General features: G+C 44.8%; 1 protein-coding gene across 14 annotated transcripts in view; it reads left to right on the forward strand.

Moving 5' to 3' along the window:
• Positions 1-19,821, forward strand: part of EPB41 (erythrocyte membrane protein band 4.1) — a 698,787-nt gene that overhangs the window by 366,066 nt on the left and 312,900 nt on the right. For all 14 annotated transcript variants that reach the window (XM_069224160.1, XM_069224170.1, XM_069224159.1 and 11 more), the window contains one exon: positions 8,041-8,128. In XM_069224160.1, the coding sequence (XP_069080261.1) occupies positions 8,041-8,128 (88 nt within the window). The remainder of the gene's footprint in view (positions 1-8,040; positions 8,129-19,821) is intronic.

Consider the following 19,821-nt stretch of genomic DNA (forward strand, 5'->3'; position numbering starts at 1 on the left):
CTGCCAGGTTGTCGACTGCCATGGTCATAATAGGGCAGTTGGATCACCCTGTCTGCGGCGGTCCGACCACAATCGCAAGTGTGGCGGACTTGAGAGGGCCTAGGTGTCTGGTCTCAAGAGTCAGCAGGTACGGGCACTAAAATACACTTCTGATGGATCCATCTTCCTTCAGATTCCTCTTCTTAACTACATTTCTGTATGCATCGGACTATATATATATATATATATATATATATATATATATATATATATATATAATCAGTTCAAAGAACGACGTCGCACTCCCGGAGACTGCAATTATAATTTTCATTTATTTCTCATGAAAGCTGGCCATCAGACACCACGACGTGTTTCGACAAACTGTCTTCTTCCAGGTGGTTTTGTCTATGTTACTGATTCTTTCCTGTTATCCTGATTTATACACAGCATTCTAGGATTGGTAGTCCACAAGTCTCCACACCTGAACATTTTTACATGGTAACTTTACAGGATGTCATCTCACTACTACAAAAACAAGATTTCATGACAGCATTAGACCTCAAAGATGCGTATTTCCATATACCCATCCATCCTTCACACAGAAAATATCTCAGGCTTGTCATTCAAGAAAAGCACTACCAGTTCAAAGTGTTGCCCTTTGGAATAACAACAGCTCCCAGGGTATTCACAAAGTGATTAGCAGTAGTCGCAGCCTACCTAAGAAGACAACATATATATGTCTTTCCGTATCTAGATGATTGGCTAATAAAATCAAACAGTCATACGCAATGCCAAAATTATACGCATTATGTAATACAAACCTTGCAGACACTAGGGTTCTCCATAAATTACCAAAAATCACACCTGCAACCAGCACAAATACAACAATATCTGGGTGCAATACTAAATACTCAGCAAGCTCTTGCATATCCAAATACACAAAGGATACAAGCTTTACAAAATATAATCACACAAATACAGACAAATCAACGATATACTGTTAGATTTGTCATGAAAATTTTAGGAACGATGGCGTCATGTATTGCAATTGTTCCACACGCAAGACTAACATGCAGCCCTTACAACAGTATCTTACACAACAAATGGTCACAGGCACACAGTCAACTTCAAGATCTAGTGTTGATAGACTGCCAAACATACATGTCCCTTCAATGGTGGAATTCCACAAATCTGACCAAAGGGCGGCCATTTCAAAACACTGTGCCTCAGACCATAATTACAACAGATGCATCAATGATTGGTTGGGGAGCTCACCTAAACAATCACAACATTCAAGGGCAATGGGATGTCAAACACAAACAGCTACACATAAGCCACTTGGAGTTATTAGCTGTCTTTCTAGCACTCAAAGCCTTTCAACCTCTTCTCAAACAGAAGAATGTTCTAATGAAAACAGACAACATGACAACCACGTACTATCTAAACAAACAGGGAGGGACACATTCATCCCAACTCTCCCGTCTAGCCCAACAAATTTGGAAATGGGCAATTCACAACCAAATTCATCTGTTAGCACAATACATTCTAGGGGCAGACAATCCATTAGCAGATATCCTCAGCAGAAATCACCAACAAACTCACGAATGGGAGATTCATCCTTAAGTACTTCAAAAATACTTTCAAAAGTGGGGAACACCAAACACAGATCTGTTTGCAACAATCAAAAACACAAAGTGCCAAAACTTCGCATCCAGACATCCACATCCCTTATCCAAGGGCAATGTTCTATGGATCAATTGGTCAGGGATATTTGTATACCCTTTTCCCCCTCTCCCACTCCTTCGGTTTCTAGTCAACAAGTTGCGTCAAACTTCACTCAACATGATACTCATAGCACCAACATGGGCACGTCAACCGTGGTACACAACATTATTAGATCTGTCAGTAGTACCACACTCCAAACTCCCAGTCAGACCGGATCTGTTGACACAAAACAAAGGTCAAATCAGACATTCAAATCCCAAAACACTCAATCTAGCAATTTGGCTCCTGAGGTCATAGAGTTTGGATATTTACAACTGCCATCAGAATGTATGGAAGTGATTAAGCAAGCAAGAAAACCCACTACTAGACAGTGCAATGCAAACAAATGGAAAAGATTTGTATATTACTGTCAATCAAAAAATATTGACCCTCTTACAGCGTCAACACAAGACATCGTATGTTATTTACTCGATTTACAAAAAGCTAATTCAGCATTCTCTTCACTAAAAAATCATCTTTCTGCAATTTCAGCCTATTTACAAAATAGACAGCATAGCTCTTTATTTAGAGTTCCTGTCATTAAAGCTTTCATGGAAGGTTTAAAACCCATCATTCCACCCAGAACACCACCAGTTCCTTCTTGGAATTTAAATATTGTTCTTATACGACTTACAGGACCACCATTTGAGCCTATGCACTCGAGCCAAATTCAATTTCTAACATGGAAGGTTGCCTTCCTAGTGACAATTACTTCTTTAAGAAGAGTAAGTGAAATCCAAGCCTTTACTCTTGAAGAACAGTTCTTCCAAGTACACAAGCATAAAGTTGTACTAAGAACAAACCCAATTTTGTTTCCAAAAGTGGTATCACCATTTCATATAAATCAAACAGTGGAATTGGCAGTATTCTTCCCACAGCCAGATTCTATGGCAGAAAGAGCTCTACATACATTAGACATCAAAAGAGCTTTAATGATTTATAAAGATAGAACTAAACTGTTTAGAAAGACTAAACAACTATTTGTCGCTTTCCAAAAGCCTCATACAGGGAATCCCATATCAAAACAAGGTTTAGCACGATGGATTGTAAGATGTATCCAAACATGCTATATTAAAGCAAAAAGACAACTTCTAGTTACTCCTAAAGCACAGTCTACACGGAAAAAAAGGTGCCACAGTAGCTTTCTTAGGGAATATACCAATGGCTGAAATATGTAAAGCTGCCACTTGGTCAACACCACATACTTTCACTAAACACTACTGTGTAGACGTATTCTCACAGCAACAAGCCACAGTAGGCCAAACTGTACTAAGAACATTATTTCAAACTACTTCAACTCTTACAGGCTAACCACCGCTCTTTTATGGGAGGACAAACTGCTTTATAGTCTATGCACAGCATGTGTATCTGCAGCTACACATGCCACCGAACAGAAAATGTCACTTACCCAGTGTACATCTGTTCGTGGCATGTTCCACTGCAGATTCACATGCACCCTCCCACCTCCCAGGAAGCCTGTAGTTGTTTCAGTTACAAACATTTGTACATATGTATATACATTTACCTTAGCATGGACATCTTTTACTTTGTACCTATATATTCTATCACTCCTTCCTTTACCCTCTGCGGGAAAACAATCTAACAATGGAGTCCATGCCCATGCGCAATGGAACCGAAGAGGAGGAGTCACTCGATCCCGTGACTCAAAAACACTTCTTTGAAGAAAAACAACTTGTAATACTCCGAGCCCAACACTAGATGGCAGGATAATCCACAGCATGTGAATCTGCAGCGGAACATGCCACGAACAGATGTACACTGGGTGACATTTTCCATATATATATATATATATATATATATATATATATATATATATATATATGCGCAACCCCAACATACATGTCTGGGGCATTGGACTCACCTGCTCCTCTGGTGCCTCTTTGACCCTGCTTCTGGCAGGCGGGTTGCTCCTCTACACCGCTGCTCCACTCAGGTGTCATTCCAAATTTTGTAATTTGCCCTTTTTTTGGCTCTGCCGGACACCCTTGCCGCTGCATCCCCGCCCCCCTCCCTCTACCTCGATTCTCCGTTCCCTTCCCACCTCAGAGCCCTGCTGCCCCGCCTCCCTGCTCTCCCATTTGACGATCCCTCCCTCCTCCCAGCTGCCACTCCCTCCCACCGCCCCTTTTATGGCTGCCGCAGCGCGGTGAAAGAAGCGACCTTTCACTCTGCTTCTGGCAGGCAGGTTGCTCCTCTACACCGCTGCTACACTCAGGTGCCCCACCAACCCTCTATGCTCCTGGACCCACGTCAGCAATAAAGACACCATCAACACCATGGCCTCCATCCACTCCGGCTCCCCCTCGGACCCCTGCCCGCACCAGATCTTCAACAAAGCCAGTACCATCATCACACCCCACCTCTGCGCAATCATCAACAGCTCCTTCGAGACAGCCACCTTTGAGAGATGAAAACACACCGACGTCAACGCCCTGTTAAGGAAACCCAAAGCAGATTCAGATAACCCCATTAACTACCGGCCTATCTTCCTCCTCCCCTTCCCAGCGAAGGTCATTGGAAAAAATCGTGAACAGCCAGCTTTCCCGCTACCCGGAAGACAGCAAAGCGCTCGATACCTCCCAATCCGGATTTCGCAAGAACCACAGCACGGAGACCGCACTCATTGCTGCCACAGATGACATCAGGACCATACTCGACAAAGGCGAAACCGCAGCGCTCATCCTCCTGGACCTTTCCCCAGCTTTCGACACCGTCTGTCACCACACCCTTCGAGCACGACACCACAACACCGGGACCCACGGCAAGGCCCTCGACTGGATCTCCTCTTTCCTCTCCGGCAGAACCCAGAGAGTCCGCCTTCCGCCCTACCTGTCCGAATCCTCCAAAACCATCTGTGGCGTCCCTCAGGGATCCTCCCTCAACCCAACACTTTTCAACATTTACATGGCTCCCCTTGCCAACATCGCACGATCCCACCACATCAACATAGTATCCTACGCAGACGACACCCAGCTGATCATCTCCCTCATGAAAGACCCCACAACAGCAAGAAACAACCTCCACAAGGGACTTCATGCCATTGCCAACTGGATGGAATCAAGCCGCCTCAAGCTAAACATAGACAAAACAGAGGTCCTCATCCTCGGCAGCAACCTCTCTGCCTGGAACGACTCCTGGTGGCCTACCTCCCTCAGAACCGCCCCCACCCCTACCACTCAAGTACGGAACCTGATCATCATTCTTGACTCAGCACTCAGCATGACTCAGCAGGTCAACGCAGTCTCCTCTTCCTGCTACAACACCCTCCACATGCTCCGCAAGATCTTCAAGTGGATTCCTGTTGAAACCAGAAAAACAGTCACCCACACCCTAGTCACCAGCCGACTGGACTTCGGCAACGCACTCTATGCAGGAACCACGGGCAAACTACAAAAGAAAATGCAATGTATCCAAAACGCCTCCGCCTGACTCATCCTTGACGTCCCATGCCGCAACCACATCTCTGCCCCCCTCAGAGAGGTACACTGGCTACCCGTATCGAAGAGGATTACCTTCAAACTACTCACCCATGCACACAAAGCCCTCCACAACACAGGTCCAGCCTACCTCAATGACAGACTCACCTTCCAAACCCCCACCCGCCAGCTCCGCTCCACTCTGCCAGCCTCGCCCTCACCTCCGTCCCCCGCATTCACCGCACCACCACCGGAGGAAGATCCTTCTCTTACCTCGCCGCCAAAACTTGGAACTCCTTTCCGCTCCAACTACGCCAGACAAAGGACCTCCTGACCTTCAGAAAACGACATGGCTATTCGACCAATAGCTTCCCCCACCCCCCCACACACACATATATATATCTATATATAGACAAACATGTATATCTATATATAGACACACACATATATATCTGCAGATATAAAAACATATATCTGTATCACTTCCACTCCCAAATACATGCATGAGTTCTAAGCTCACGAAAAAAGACATAGTCCATTTTGAGGACACCCATCCATGCAAAAGGGACCCGATAGAAACCTAAAAATCCATCCAAGTGTGGATGGACACCAAGAGATCCTTATAATAGCGCTGATGTTTCTCAAATATATATGCAATACAACACAATCCTGCAGAGACCGAAAGAATGCCGCAAGCCCCAGTATGCACAATTTGAATCTAAGTACATCTTAGGTATTGCAAAGTTGATGTGAAACAGAGGGGGTACTGCATGTCCAAACCAACTGTGCATTGTCCACATGTGTCTCCCAATATCTGAGCCCCTGTAACCCAACCTAAAAAACTGTGAACAAAAATAATCTTATTTGCAATGTGACTCCATCATCAAGGATAACGAAAGAGAGGTGTAGGGACTTTGGCATACATCTTCACCACATCTCAGAGTGAGATTCCCTTCCTTTCTACCTGCCAGGTAAAACTTTAATACTTACGTTAATAAAACAGTCACGAAACAGCAGAGCAAAGGTAAGAAACTAAACATGGTCAACTGGGTACAGTCATTCACTTCCCTTCCAAATGTACCCTTAATTCCGCTTCTCTATTTGATTGACACCTCATTTTCAGGCCAGTTATTTACCTAGATTTTCTGTTTCGTAAAGCGAATGTCCTATTACCGCCTCTCACAGTTCTTGGTACCTGTTCAGTAATAAATTACAAGAGCATTATAGACAGTTATAGGTTAGGCAAGTGTATTTTTACTGCAAGCATAAGGCTCTTGATTGCTTTGCTTTTCAGTCAGCTTACAGTGATATTATCTGTTGGGTGTCTTCTTTATGGTTGTTAATGTCCAACAATGTAGAGTGCATGTCTGAGCTGCTATTTATTGCCCAAAGGAACAGCCGTTTAGGTTTGTGGTTAGTTCTGCTGCTGCTGGCAGTTAGTTTTATTTTACTTTATATCAACATAATAAACCACGACATTGGTTGAACTACATATTTCCCCAAGTATGAAAGCCTGTTGCTCAGTGGAGTTTCACACTAATTTTGGTAGGTCCCATGCTCAGACCTTTGAGTTAATAGTAACCTGTGAAAGTATCCTCTTTATCTTTGAAACAAAGCTATCCCCGCTGGTGTTGTATTTGTGAGTAATTCCTTTTTGCACTTCTTAGGTTTTGCTTCTGACACATTCTTTTTCTTGGAGAAACAAGTACAGATCATGCGCAGATTAGAAGCCCATCGCAAATTTCCATGGAGAGATTTTTTCTAAAGTTCACTCTAGTAAGGCTGTGTGTTGCTATTTAACAAGCCCCTAATGTATCGACCAAACGAGGTAGGGACTTCAGAAGATCTCTGCATCTGTTTTATGGGAAATACATCTGTCGCCAAATGGATAAGCAACCTGCAGCACCCAATGCTGTTTTTAGAAGAGTTCCTAGCCTAGGCCTTTTATTGGGCATCTCCTCTGAGTCAAAGTGCTTCTATCGGGGTCTTCTCCAAGGCTGGGAAATCTGCTGGGAAGCCACCTGGGCTACACTAGACACCTACTGTAAATTTTAATTCCCGCATGCTGCAACAGGGTCTGGCACATAGTATAAGAGTTGCCTTGACAAAATAACGTGTAAGCTAGCGTGTGCTGTATTTATTGCACAGGATTTGACAGTTTGCTATTGTGTTCCCAAAATCGAGGCTAGTCAGAGCAAATTAATCTATTTTTATGGTAAGTGCTACTATTTTTTCCGTGTACTGTCTCCCTCCACTCATCCTACAACATATTCTTACTATCTGCTTTTGTGAACTATGGGAGACTAAGCGCAAGCTTGAGGAAACCGCTTAGAATGAAGAGTGGTGAATATGGTTCGTAGTGGTCGTAATTGAGCTTAATTTGCTCCTTGCTACAAGTTAAAAACTGGAAAGGAGCTTGAAAAGTGAAAATACTGAAGAAAGGAATATTTCAAATTTTCTGTTTGGGTGCAATAATTCGTTTGTAAAGTTGATAGGCTTTTAATGCAAATGTATTTTTTAATCCTGAAATGCATTGCTTCTCCTTTGAAGGACTGTTGTAGTTACGAAGGAGTTATTAACTGGAATGCATTTTCTTATTTAATCTCCTCCAGATTTAATAGGGCAGAGAGAATATCTGCTAAAAGGGACGAAACATTGTGAAGTTCGAGTAAATGTTCTCCCCCGTTTTAATGCATGGAACAATGACGTATCAATATCAAGAAATGAATTAAAACATAATGAATGTGTGCTTTATAACAAAAGAAGAGACCTTTTTCTAAACGTTGCAAATTGTTTGGTTAATTTCAACTTCCTGCAGTTGTTCTAGTTGTATTTAGATTTTGTTTCCTTTTCCTTTAAGGTCGATGACTCCAGCACAAGCAGACCTTGAATTTCTGGAAAATGCCAAAAAGCTCTCTATGTATGGCGTTGACCTGCATCAAGCTAAGGTAACAGCAGTCAGCTAGTTAGAGTATGTGGGTACATTATGTCTTACTTTCTTATCTGCAGAATGTCGGGCACAAATATTTTCGAATTTTCTAATTGATTTTTATTTCTCATCGCTCTATCTTGACCCTCGTAAGAACAAAGTCGGGGCACTATGATGGGTGAGGCTTCCAAAGCCATATTTCCTTTGAGATTGCTAGGCCTTTTGACAAATTCCTTAATACGACCCCAGTTATGTCTTCCTCCACAGCAATCAGACACAACCATTGATCTTTGTTACCAGGGATCATCAAAAATGTACCAACACACACGAAAAGTCTGTCCTCACCTCTGAAACATAAAGGTAATTATAAAGAGGTAGCGAAAAAAGCTCTTCGAGGAAAGTATGCAAATTGCTGCATACTATTTTGTGAATCAGTCCTTGTACTTGCACAAGTAGCTTTAAAACCTGGGCTGGCAATGCCAATCGTTTTCTCTTTCTGTGCTAAGAGGGTGCTCTTGAAATTCAGTAAGACAAACTGAACAGATGCCACAAGGGTATTAGGACTCGGCATACAGAATAGACCGGACATGCACGGCAGCAAAATAAAATCTATGTGCGCCCCAAAATTCAGCAGCAGGAATTACAAACTGTCAAAATAGAGCAGCAACAGTGGAAGTCCGTCCCCCACGCAGGAACACTCAGTCACAGACCCATGGTTTAACGCTTGACAGCAGTGCGTCATACACACACTCTCGTACAGCCTAGGCACAAGAGCATCATCTCGGCCCCTCCAGCTGCATAATGCATTGAGAAGCAATAGAAGATCACTTCCCACACATGTTCACGAACACTCTCACATGATTTACAGCATGTTGCAGCAGTGCAGTCTTTCCTCGCACAAACCCCAGAGGAACAGTTTGTAGTGCAAGATTCTCACACGCACATGGAATCTCCTCCGCTACCGCAAGGCAGTAATCAAACAAAAAGCAGAAAGGAGGCAGCTTTGGAAAAACATTTCATGTGTGCACATCCTTTTACACTGCCAGGCCATGACATGTAGCAGCAATGCACATTTGATGGAGTATCAGAAGTGCAAGCTTCTCTCACACTGTGTAATGCAGGCAGCAGCAGTGGAAGATCATCCCTCACATGTATACTCCGACACCCTCCCATACACAGGATATACTACGCGTAGCAGCCGTGCAATTCTACTCAGACTTAATCAAAACTGCCTGTGTAGTAGTGCAAGATTCTCTTTCACACACCCATGCCCAAAGAGTGCAGGTCAAGATTTCCTCCATCAGCATTGTCATCACCTTTCCCACCAATTACGTTGGCTGCTCTGGCTCAAACTGTGCCTCGACCTTTGCAGCAGCCTAAAAGGGAAAAGAAAAGAGATGTCCCCAACCTATCAATTAAAAGGTGCCTCACTCTCGCTATTCTTGTCTTCCTGTGAGAGTAACTGTGTGTGGTTTTCTGGTGGCTTCTGTGCTGGAAAGGTGCTGATTTTCTTCTGACTCAGCCTCCTGTGCTCCACATGAAAACAAAAGTACAAGTATTGACGCAGTGGGAGGTAAATAAGCACTCTTTCAGCTGCAGTTTGAGACCTGCAACCTCAGCTACTGTGTAAGGGTGTTACAGCAGAGAACTGTGAAACTCTTTGGATGACTCATTTACCCAGAGATAGTATTAACAGGAACAGATAAACACATTTGATCAAATGATATGCCCAGCTAAAGACTCATCTGGTTGTCCTGTTCTTGGTATATGCCATAATTTCTTAATGAGGCAGTCCTCCTGGTTGAGGCTCATGCCTTTATCTCTTGAAGCACAGATGAAAATAAAATGCCCTTTTCTGGATCTTCTTTAGTCCGCATTCATTATCAGTACTCCTAAAGATGAAGAGCTACTGCATTAGGATGTTTAAATCCATTGTCATGATAGAGATTACTAACATGAGAACCCTCACCTTAGATTATCCCCTTAGGTGTCAGCCTGGATCTGAAAACATTGAAGCAGCTTCTGCGTGGCAGAAGGGAGCCTTTGGATCCACATCCACAATATCCGTGCTGGATTTGACATGTGCAGGCCTATATAGGCTCCACCAATGCACGCTGAAATCAGTTCCTTTCTTTCTGCGCCAGCAGACACGGACCCAGAGCTACTCCTGGGCTCTTCAAGACAATTGCTCCTTGACTTTTTAAGGCCTTTTTTGGGGGAAAAAATATCAATTGTGCAAGGGACAGTGCCTCCAAATCTTCAGGGTTTAAGCCTTGTGTAGACTGTTGCACATAGATGTCTGTCTCTGATTCCCCCACTTGTTCTGCCTGAGGTCATCCCAAAACACCACGACCTGCAGTGACTGCACCCGGATGCACCCTGGAACGGAAGGTGAAGTTGTTTGTTGCCTGGCATATGGGGAGGATGCATTGTTCAAAGTTGCAGGTTTGGGGCAATTTCCTGTCTCATTCCGGAAAGTGACCAGGGGAGAAGTTATTGTTGAGGTCATAGAAGTAGTGATCTAAACGGGCCCTCAAGTCCCCTGAGAGGGCACGGGGTAATCGCTCATCCAGGAGTCTGCCTCTGCTCCATGTCAGCCTGTGTTACCCAGGGCCAGGGTGACTCCTGCTCAACTTCATGAATTTCAGGACGTTATGATGCTCTTGTTTGCACAGCTGACTCCCTCCTGAGCACATTTTTGTGCCATGGAGCCGAGAGGCCTCACAACTAGGACTGAGCCAGAAGGACCTCTCCCGGTGCCATTTGATCCCTCTTGATCTGTGATGAGCATAGCACCTATGGCACTACTGCCACTATCCCCCATGGTGGGACACGCCCTCTCTGATGCCAATGCTGACTTTAATGGTGTTAATAGACCAACCAGTGCCTTTGTCCCATGCTGAGCCAGTGCCATGCGGACCCAGTTGGGCGTCAGGCTTGATGCCACTTATTCCGCCACTGACTCTGGCACAGTTCCTTTGCCCCAAGCAGGGAATGCTTCATTGATGCCATTTTTGGCACAGGTTTCAATGATGGCACATATATTGATGACATTTACCAATTCAATCTGGGAGACAGCTGGTATGATGAGCTTTGTGAAGCCAGTGTATAGTTGTGTCCTAATGTAGTGTGGAGTACTCTCCTCCAGGTCTGGCCACACACATCTCTGCATCCTTCGCTGTGGTAGTGCGCTGAGCCCAGGATATTCTGTGTCTTCAGTTCCCATCAGGAAGTCAAAACAAATTTATTGACCGAAGTCCTCCACCCTGGGAATACTGCTTCTGAGCCTCTCCTCCTGTTTAATGAGGATCTAACTGATACCCTCTTGGAGACCTGTACCAAGCCTCACTCATTTCCTCCATCAATCAACGGATTGCCAGATACCACCATCCTGCACCAGGGGACCTGGCCTTCCTCTCTCAGCACCCCTCCTCTGAGAGTTTAGTTGCGCAGGCTTTGGCTAGCAGGGTGCAACCTAACTTGGGGCCAGATGTAGAAAAGGTTTTTCCACATCCTGTGTCTATGGGAAAAAGTGTTCGTACAAATGGCCCTTGTTTCCCTCCACTCCGTTGCACATGGAGTCAAAACACATTGACACCTTTGGTCGCAGGGTTTGCTCTACCACAAGTCTTGCCTTGCGATCCATTAATACCTCTAGCCCACACAGTCACTATAGCTGTGCGTTATGGGACTTGTTGAGTCAGGTCGTGTACTTTGTTTTGGAGGAGGCTCGCATCATTGTTTCCTAGGCCACAGGAGACGGCCAGGACATAGCCAGATTTTCCACACTTTGCGGTCTGGATGCCACAGATTCTTTGGGCCGAGCCATTGCGATCAGTGTCACCATCTGACAACGCGATTAGATGCACTCCACTGACTTCTCGGGAGCTGTCCGATCTACCTTGATGGACATGCCCTTTCATGGGTCCCTTCCTGTCATGGTAAGCACAGTTTGTATGACATAGACCTTTGCAGAGGCACTTCTCAAATCAACCTGTTTGTTACAGGAAGAAATGCAGAATGCCGCACCTTTGATTCTAGTTCCCAGATCCATGGGAAATGGCCTTTTAATAGACTGGTTCATGACATTTGCTTACATTTTTCCTCAGATTCCCTTGCTCTCCAACGTTGTCAAGTTGATACAATGAAATTTGACAGTGATTGCGATTGATCCATACTGGCTAAGGCAATGGTGGTACCTGCTTCTTCTGTTTTGTCACCCTCACATGAGACTTTGTGCAGTCTGGATTGTGTGTCGGGCAATCCGCATCCCAACCTGCATATGAGCTTCACCACCTCGCTCTTGTGCACACCTGTATTTAACATAATGAGAAACTGTAACCTCCTTTGACTTGCTCTGCAAATGCTCTTACATGAAATAAATTATGCATATAACATCTTAAGAAGCAGGTGGCCATGAAAACAGGCAAGGAGGAGGCAGTACTGCTTACTTTGTTTGGAAAAGGTTTTCCTTTTTGTTCCCTTTCATAAAAGAGTATTCTGTTACCATCGCTCTTATTGGAAAAGTTACTTTGATTAAGGATTTCCTGGAATGGCTGAGGAACATTTGTCCCCTAAGTAGATTGCCTTCTTCATTGGAGCACAGCATTGTCCTGTCCAAATTAATGGACTTAATTTGAACCCATTCACTAAGTCGATCCACAGCACTTGTCATGTTAAGTAGATTACCTTGTAGCTATAACATACTTAGGAAAAGTGACTGAGATTCAGACTTGCATATGGTGGAGCCTTATTTTGGAATTCCCCAATTACTTCACACTTCATTTACCCAATATTTTCCTGTCTTCTCTACGCGATGTGCCCAGGTTACCTGGTTTTCCCTCATGTTAGAAAAACATAACCAGATAAGGTGGAACACTTTTTTTTTTTTTTACCAGGTATCATTGCAGTGCAGTTCACTGCTTTTGAATCTGAGGCCTATCCCATATTGTCTACAGTTCTACAAGGTGTTGAATACCTGACCATTCTCAGCACCTCTTTTTGAATATTTTCTCTACTACCTGGTCCGTCTTTCCAGTTAGCACAAATTTACCTACATGAGATGGTGGTACACGCTATATAACCATCCTTCGTTTTTATTAATTAAATCTGTTAACCTTCCAAATTGCTTTTCAAACCATCCCTCCCTTGCAGAAATATCTTTACAAACAGAGGGTTTGAAAACAGAGCCAAAATATGAGCTAGTCAGAAAAACCATGTAGTATAAACACTTATTTTTAACCCGGAGTGTTCTCAGAACTAGTAAGGCATCTACTAAACAACCATAGTATTAGAAATGGAGTTTCTGCTTGGCTAGGGGAAGCACCTAAGTCAGGCAGAACCCACCACTCTAGTCAGGGCAGGTAAGTTACACACCAAAGATAGCATCTGCTCACCGAGTAATCAGGCTTATCCCCAGAGGCAATGTGTATTTGTGCAGCTCACTCACATCAGTAACACAATAAGTACACCACAAAGACGACTCCTCACAGGATTATATGGAAATAGGTTTCTCCATTTTGTGTGTCTCATAAGACCAAAACGACACAAATTGTAACAACTGCACATATTGTGCAACCACTGAGAGAGTACTCGTTATCCTGACAGTGTAGGCATTACAACAGTACACATCATAGTATCAGTAGGGCATAAAATGCGGCAGTTTGGTTAGAGAAAAACATTTGAATCACCAGGTATCACTGTGAGCATTCAACTCCCCAAATATTACTCTACAATCATAGTGCCCAGCACACCTGGACTCTTCCCAAACTTTGTATGCTGATCCGGCACATATTGTGAGGCTCAGGAGTACCTGCGCATCTACTATATGGACTATGGTAATTCACAGCTTCCACCAGTCTCTAGCGGCGATGGGGGTAGAGCCTCGGCCGAGGGCCACCGCCATAATCCTTATTCGACAAAGAAGTGTTCCCCAAGGTATGATCCCCTACACCCTCTGTAGGGTTTGGTGGGGGGAGTCCTCTCTGGGTCTCCCCACATGCTGAGTAGGTCAAAAGGACAGCTGCAGTAAACATGCGGTGCAGCTGCTACAACACAGAACAGCTTTCCGGGTAATCACTGGGCCGTGTCTCACATGGGTGGAAATGAAGCCAGGCCACCTGAGAAGACAACATGGGATGGCTATACAATGTCCCTGGGCACTCATTACCCCAGAGCTTCGCTAGAGGAAGACTCTGGTAGGAACAGCAGCGGCCTCAGGGATGGTACCCGGCTCCTCCGCTCCAAGGTGAGTGCGACTTCACGCCATATAGTACCTTATTGGCGAGGAATCCCTCAGGACAGGAGAGGAGGCCGACTGCTTTAGTGCTCTGAGGTGACTGCCTCTGTCACACAGATCAGCAGGGCTCAAGGCACTGCAGTGCTGCCCAGTAACAGCCTGGTGGCTTCTTTCCAGCGACGATGCTTGCAGGGTGGCGAGTGCATCAGCATGACACCCTGTTCAGACCTGCAGCATGTCGCAATTTCCTTTGCGGGGGGGTCGGACGACACCAGTCACTGTGTCTGAAAACTAGAAGCGCTCAATACTCATCATCTAGTACAGTGAAGCAGCGCTCGCCCTGCTCTGACCTGAGGAATCTATAGTGAGGAGAAGGCAATCACGGCTCCCCAATTAGCATGCTGCTGCCGGGCCCCCTAAGGTATGGTCCCACAGCAGAGGTGCCTCCAGTTAATCTTTTGGGGCCCTGAGATTACATGACCAGGCCAGCAGCCCTTGAATAACACAGGCCAGCCCAGCTGAGTAGGTGACCGTTCCCCCCGGTACTACCTGCAGTGCCTGGGCTCAACAGGGCCAGGGAGCAGCTGGCAGCAGAGCAACAAGCAGGAAAGCAATCCAGTGAGTCCTATATGGCACCCAGCATATAGCAGGCAGCAGGGCAGCAGCAGAAGAGCAGTCCAGATGAGTCATTTGAGCAGTGCAGCAGTCCTAACAGAGGTTCGGGGCCAGTTCCAAACGTGCTCTCAAAACAATGGATCAGAGCAGAGGAGGGACCTCAAAGAAACCATTTCAAGTGTAATGCAACCCCTGTCAGCTCAGCCCTGGTTCCAGACATCAGTAGGGGGAAAATCAGGCTTTTGTGTAAGGGCAGGACGCAGCCTATTGACGTGTAAGGCATAAAGCAACCTCTCCCATCCCAAGAAGACTGTCAATATGCAGATGAATGAAGATGCCTCTTCTGTCAAACTCAGCCGTTCCTGTGTTGTGGCTGTCTGGACAGTATGCACAAAGTGTAACTGTCACTCCGCCATAGATGTGGATTGAAGTCAGGCTGCAAAGCACTAGAATTATAAGAACATAGAAATGCACACTTTCTAGAAGTAGCATTGTTAAAATAGTAATGTAAAATCCAACTACATCAGAAAGCAGAATTTCTCACTACCATTCCAAAAATACCAAACATGTCAACACTGCTGCTCTCAGATCAGAAATTACCACTTAAAAGTATGGAAGGGGGAGTTCCCAATGCTAACATATGTGAAGAGCAGCCCTCACAGTAGTGAAAAGCAAACCAGGCTGTTTGTCACTACTAAGGCCTGTAAAGCATAAAAGTGCATGTCCTACCATTCCCTACCCATATGGCTTCCTAGGGCCTACCTTAGGGGTGACTTAGGTGCACGAAAAGGGGAGTTTAGGTCTTGGTAAGTAGTTTGAAATGCCAAGTCAAGGTGGCAGTAAACTGCACACACAAGCACTGCAGTGGAAGGCCCAAGACAAGTTTGAAAGGCTACTTCTGTGGGTGGTGAAATCTACACTGCAGGCCTACTAATAGCATTTAATTTACAGGCCCTGGGTGTATGGTATACCATTTTACAGGATACTTACATTTAAATTAAAAATACCACACAGGTGTAAGCCATTCATACCAAGTTTTAGGGGAGAGGGCAAATGCACTTCAGCACTGATTAGCAGCGGTAGAGTGCCCAGAGTCCTAAAGCCAACAAAAAGGTCAGTAAAATAAGAGGAGGAAGGCAAAATGTTTGCTGTTAACCTTGCAGGAAGGGCCATTTCTAGCACGTAGCTAATTGGATACTATATTGCATTACCACATGCAACTAATTGGCTAATAGACCTTTAGCAGCTATTCCTAAGGCCCATTCTGCTCTCAGTAAAGCAATCTATAGATGATATGAGGATAAGTTTTTTTTTTCCCAGGCATTTGCAGAACAGCAATATGGGGCGTAGTGTATACATTTGCCAAGTAGTATTGTAATGACTGACTTCAGAACACATACCCTATTGGGTCAGGCTTCTCTGTGTAAATTATTTGCTTCTTCTAAAGCATATTCCTTTGCCTGTGTCTCTGGATACTTTCCCCGGTGTAGAGTATTATTCTGTTGGACATGGGGGAGACTGTTACACGTCACCTTTCTGTAATTTATTTCTCACCATCTGATGCCATCCTTGATCAACATTAACAAAACTACTTTTCTCAAAACAAAAACGTTGCAACAGTCTACCAATCTGTCATTGTCCACAATAAGACTCTCTACAGGCACCTCCTCCTCCTCTCTTTGCTGCGCACCTCGAAGTTAAGTGAATATCACTGTTATGTAGGACTTGGACTGCTTATTGATGTTTGGCAAATTATTTTGGTTAACATACTTTTCACTACACAACTATTGTATTGTTTTAGGTTCTATGTTTTGTAGTCAGAAGTTGTAACTGGTCCTGAGTCAATCTGTGACCTTCCTGGGTTTTGTGATAGGCTCTGTATCAAGCAATCTGAGCCTCCATTGAAAAACACAACTGGGATCAAGACAGACTTGAGAAATGCCACTGGGAGGGACCAACAACTTTCACTGAGGCAGTTGGCCCAGATCTTAGGACTTTTATCATCATCCATTCACGCTATTTGTCTGTACTTCCTCCTCTACAAGGCACCATGGATGTTTTAAGCCTATACATTTTGTCGAGCAGTAACATATTTAAAGTTGGTGACTCTGTCACAGGAGGCCAGGACAAAGATCTAGTGGTGACTGGAATGGCAGGTCAGCTTTTGTATCAGTCTGGACTTTATGGTTGAGTCGGATGCCAGTCTTTGGGTTTGGGAAGCCGGGTGTGTAGATATTTCGATAGTTGTAAGGTAGACCAATAAAATGGATCGCCACATTAATTTTCTGGAACTGCTAGCTATATTTTTTGCCATCAGATCTCTGGTAAGGTTCAGAGTGTCATGCAGTAGCCTTGTGAAGACAGGCAAGCTTGTCTGCAGTCATATATATCAGCTGACTAAGGGATGCTTACTCCAAGAGATTAGCAGAAATGGCCAAGGACTTCTGGCAATTTTGCCGGAAGCATCATATCTGTTATTGCAGAGTGTTTTTTGGGTTCCTGGTCAACAGAACTTGGTGTTTGACTGGAATTCTGGGTTCATTTAGGATGCAGACGACTGGATGCTGGATCACAGAGTCTTCATGACTGAGGCAGAAATTTTGTCCCTTGGAGACGGATCTCTTTTGTTCTGGTTGAACAACAAGTTGCCGGAGTATTTCAGCTGGAAACGGGATCCAAGTACAAGGGTGCCACACATTCTTGCTAAACTGGCAGGAACTTTGAGGTCCTGCTTTTGCCATTTTAGCTAGAGTATTGGCACAGAGGGGATTCCAGTTGGTGGATTTGATTCTGGTGACTCTGAAATTGAGATTGCAAGCATGGTTCCAGGCAATACTGGAGCTGTCGTGGGTTTTTTCCAGTAGTACGTGTTTCCCTCTATCCGGAGGACCACACCTGTGGGTCTTGGATAGATCCTTGAAGCTGATGGAGTGGAGTATTACAGGGGGCGTTAAAAGATGAAAGGGGCTTTCAGACGTCGCTGCTGGTCTCATCCAACAGACATGGGCAGAGGGTACCGTTATGGGATACCTGTCTCCTTGAATGAGATTGCGTGGGTGTATCAGAGGAATCTGGATCCATTCGGGAGAGAAGTGGTGCATGTTCTGTAATTGGTGGAAGCAGTATTGACTTATAGGACAGTGAACACCGTTTGGTCTATGATTTCAGCTGATCAGTTCCCAGTGTGATAGATGCAGGTCAAAGAACCTAGGTATGCTTGTAAGTTGATGAGCAGAATTCTTCTATCTGTATGCCCCGGAGCATAGGTATTGTACCATCTGGGATGCTAATAAGGTTCTGAGTCTGTTGCATTCTTGGCAGGATAACAAGTTTTTATCCAGGGAAGAATTGATGCTGTTGTGTTTAGTGTCTTGCAGATGAGTGACGTCAGAGTCTTGCATTCCTTAGGTAGTATGTTTACATCAGACGCAGTGACGTTTAGTTTTGCCACAAGGAGCAAATCCAATACTAGGTCAATTCCATATAAAGGATTTTAGGAAACACTGAAAGTGGGTATGGTCAGGTGTTTCTGATAGACACTTCACTGTCCCTGTGCGAAGGTAGGCAGCATTGTGCGGCTCTGTGCCAAAGTCTTTCTTTTTTTTTTTTAAGTGATGCTTTGAGCCACATGCACGTAACACCCATGCACGCTGTCATCAGTTTCATTCTTTCTGTGCCTTCAAACCTGGATCCGGGGCTACTCCTTAACCTTTTCAAGATTTTTTTTTCTTTTCAGGGCTATCTTTACCCAGTGTGCAAGGGAAATGTCTCCACCTAAGACAACAGGGTTTGAACTCAGCAGGGACTGTCACAAACATATGTTTGTGACTGACCCTTACGAGTTGCCTGGGGTCAGGGCCTGAGACAATTGCACCCAGGTGCATCTGATACAGGACCACAAGCCTTTGTCAACATACCCTAGGGCATGAGGACATCAGTGTGCAACCCAGTCTCCTTCACAATCTCCTTAGGAGCCAATTTTGAGCCTTGTGCCCTTTCACCTCAAATTTCCTTGTCTGTCTGTGATTTTGCAGCAAATGGAGGCCTTTAGGGAGGTTATGGTGCACATTTTTGGCACTTAACTAGTTGTCTCTAACATGCCTTTGGGCCCCAAGGCCACGGAGGCCTCCATTCAGACTAATGCCGACGGGTCCACCCTTGACACAGTCTGTGTACCTCGAACTTGCTTTGGTTTCAGCTCCAACTTCGGTTCTGGCACCTCCAGCTGCATCTGTTCCTTCAATTGGCAATGCTGGAGGAAGATTCGAAAATCATTGTGCTTTCTGACTTTGAGCAGAATCCACCTCGACCGAGCCTGCGTCCTTATCCCACCGGAGCACAGTCTGTCAGCGACAATTCAGATTATGGTCTCTTGCCCTTAACACACAGTAGGCCTCAGACTTTACACAACCTTTTCAGCATTTCGGACTTGAGCAATGACAATTCTGATGAAGGTGATTACTTTGTCTCTCAGTATGATGAGACCAATTGGTATGAGGAACTGCAAGATGCCGTGGCCTGGAAATTTCTCCAGATACTGGTCTCGTTTCTCCTCCCAGCCTTGTCGCCAAAGAAAGTTCCTTCTTCGTTGCTTATTTAGAAATCGGCCAAAGCACTTCACCTACAACTATCTACTATATAGGTGAAGACAAATGTTCTTGCAGGGGTACTACAGCCTGATTGAGTACCTAGCGAACCTCTATTGCCCTGTAACAAAACCCTCACTGTACTTTTTTGAGCACTTGAGCAAAACCAAGCCCATACCCACCAGTCAAGAGGAAGGTAACTCAGTTCCATTGACCAGCACCAGATGATCCTGGCTTCCTTACACAGCACCCCTCGCTATAGAGGTTGGCCGT

The sequence above is a fragment of the Pleurodeles waltl genome, chromosome 3_1, assembly GCF_031143425.1.
Source record: "Pleurodeles waltl isolate 20211129_DDA chromosome 3_1, aPleWal1.hap1.20221129, whole genome shotgun sequence".
Classification (NCBI taxonomy): Eukaryota; Metazoa; Chordata; class Amphibia; order Caudata; family Salamandridae; genus Pleurodeles; species Pleurodeles waltl.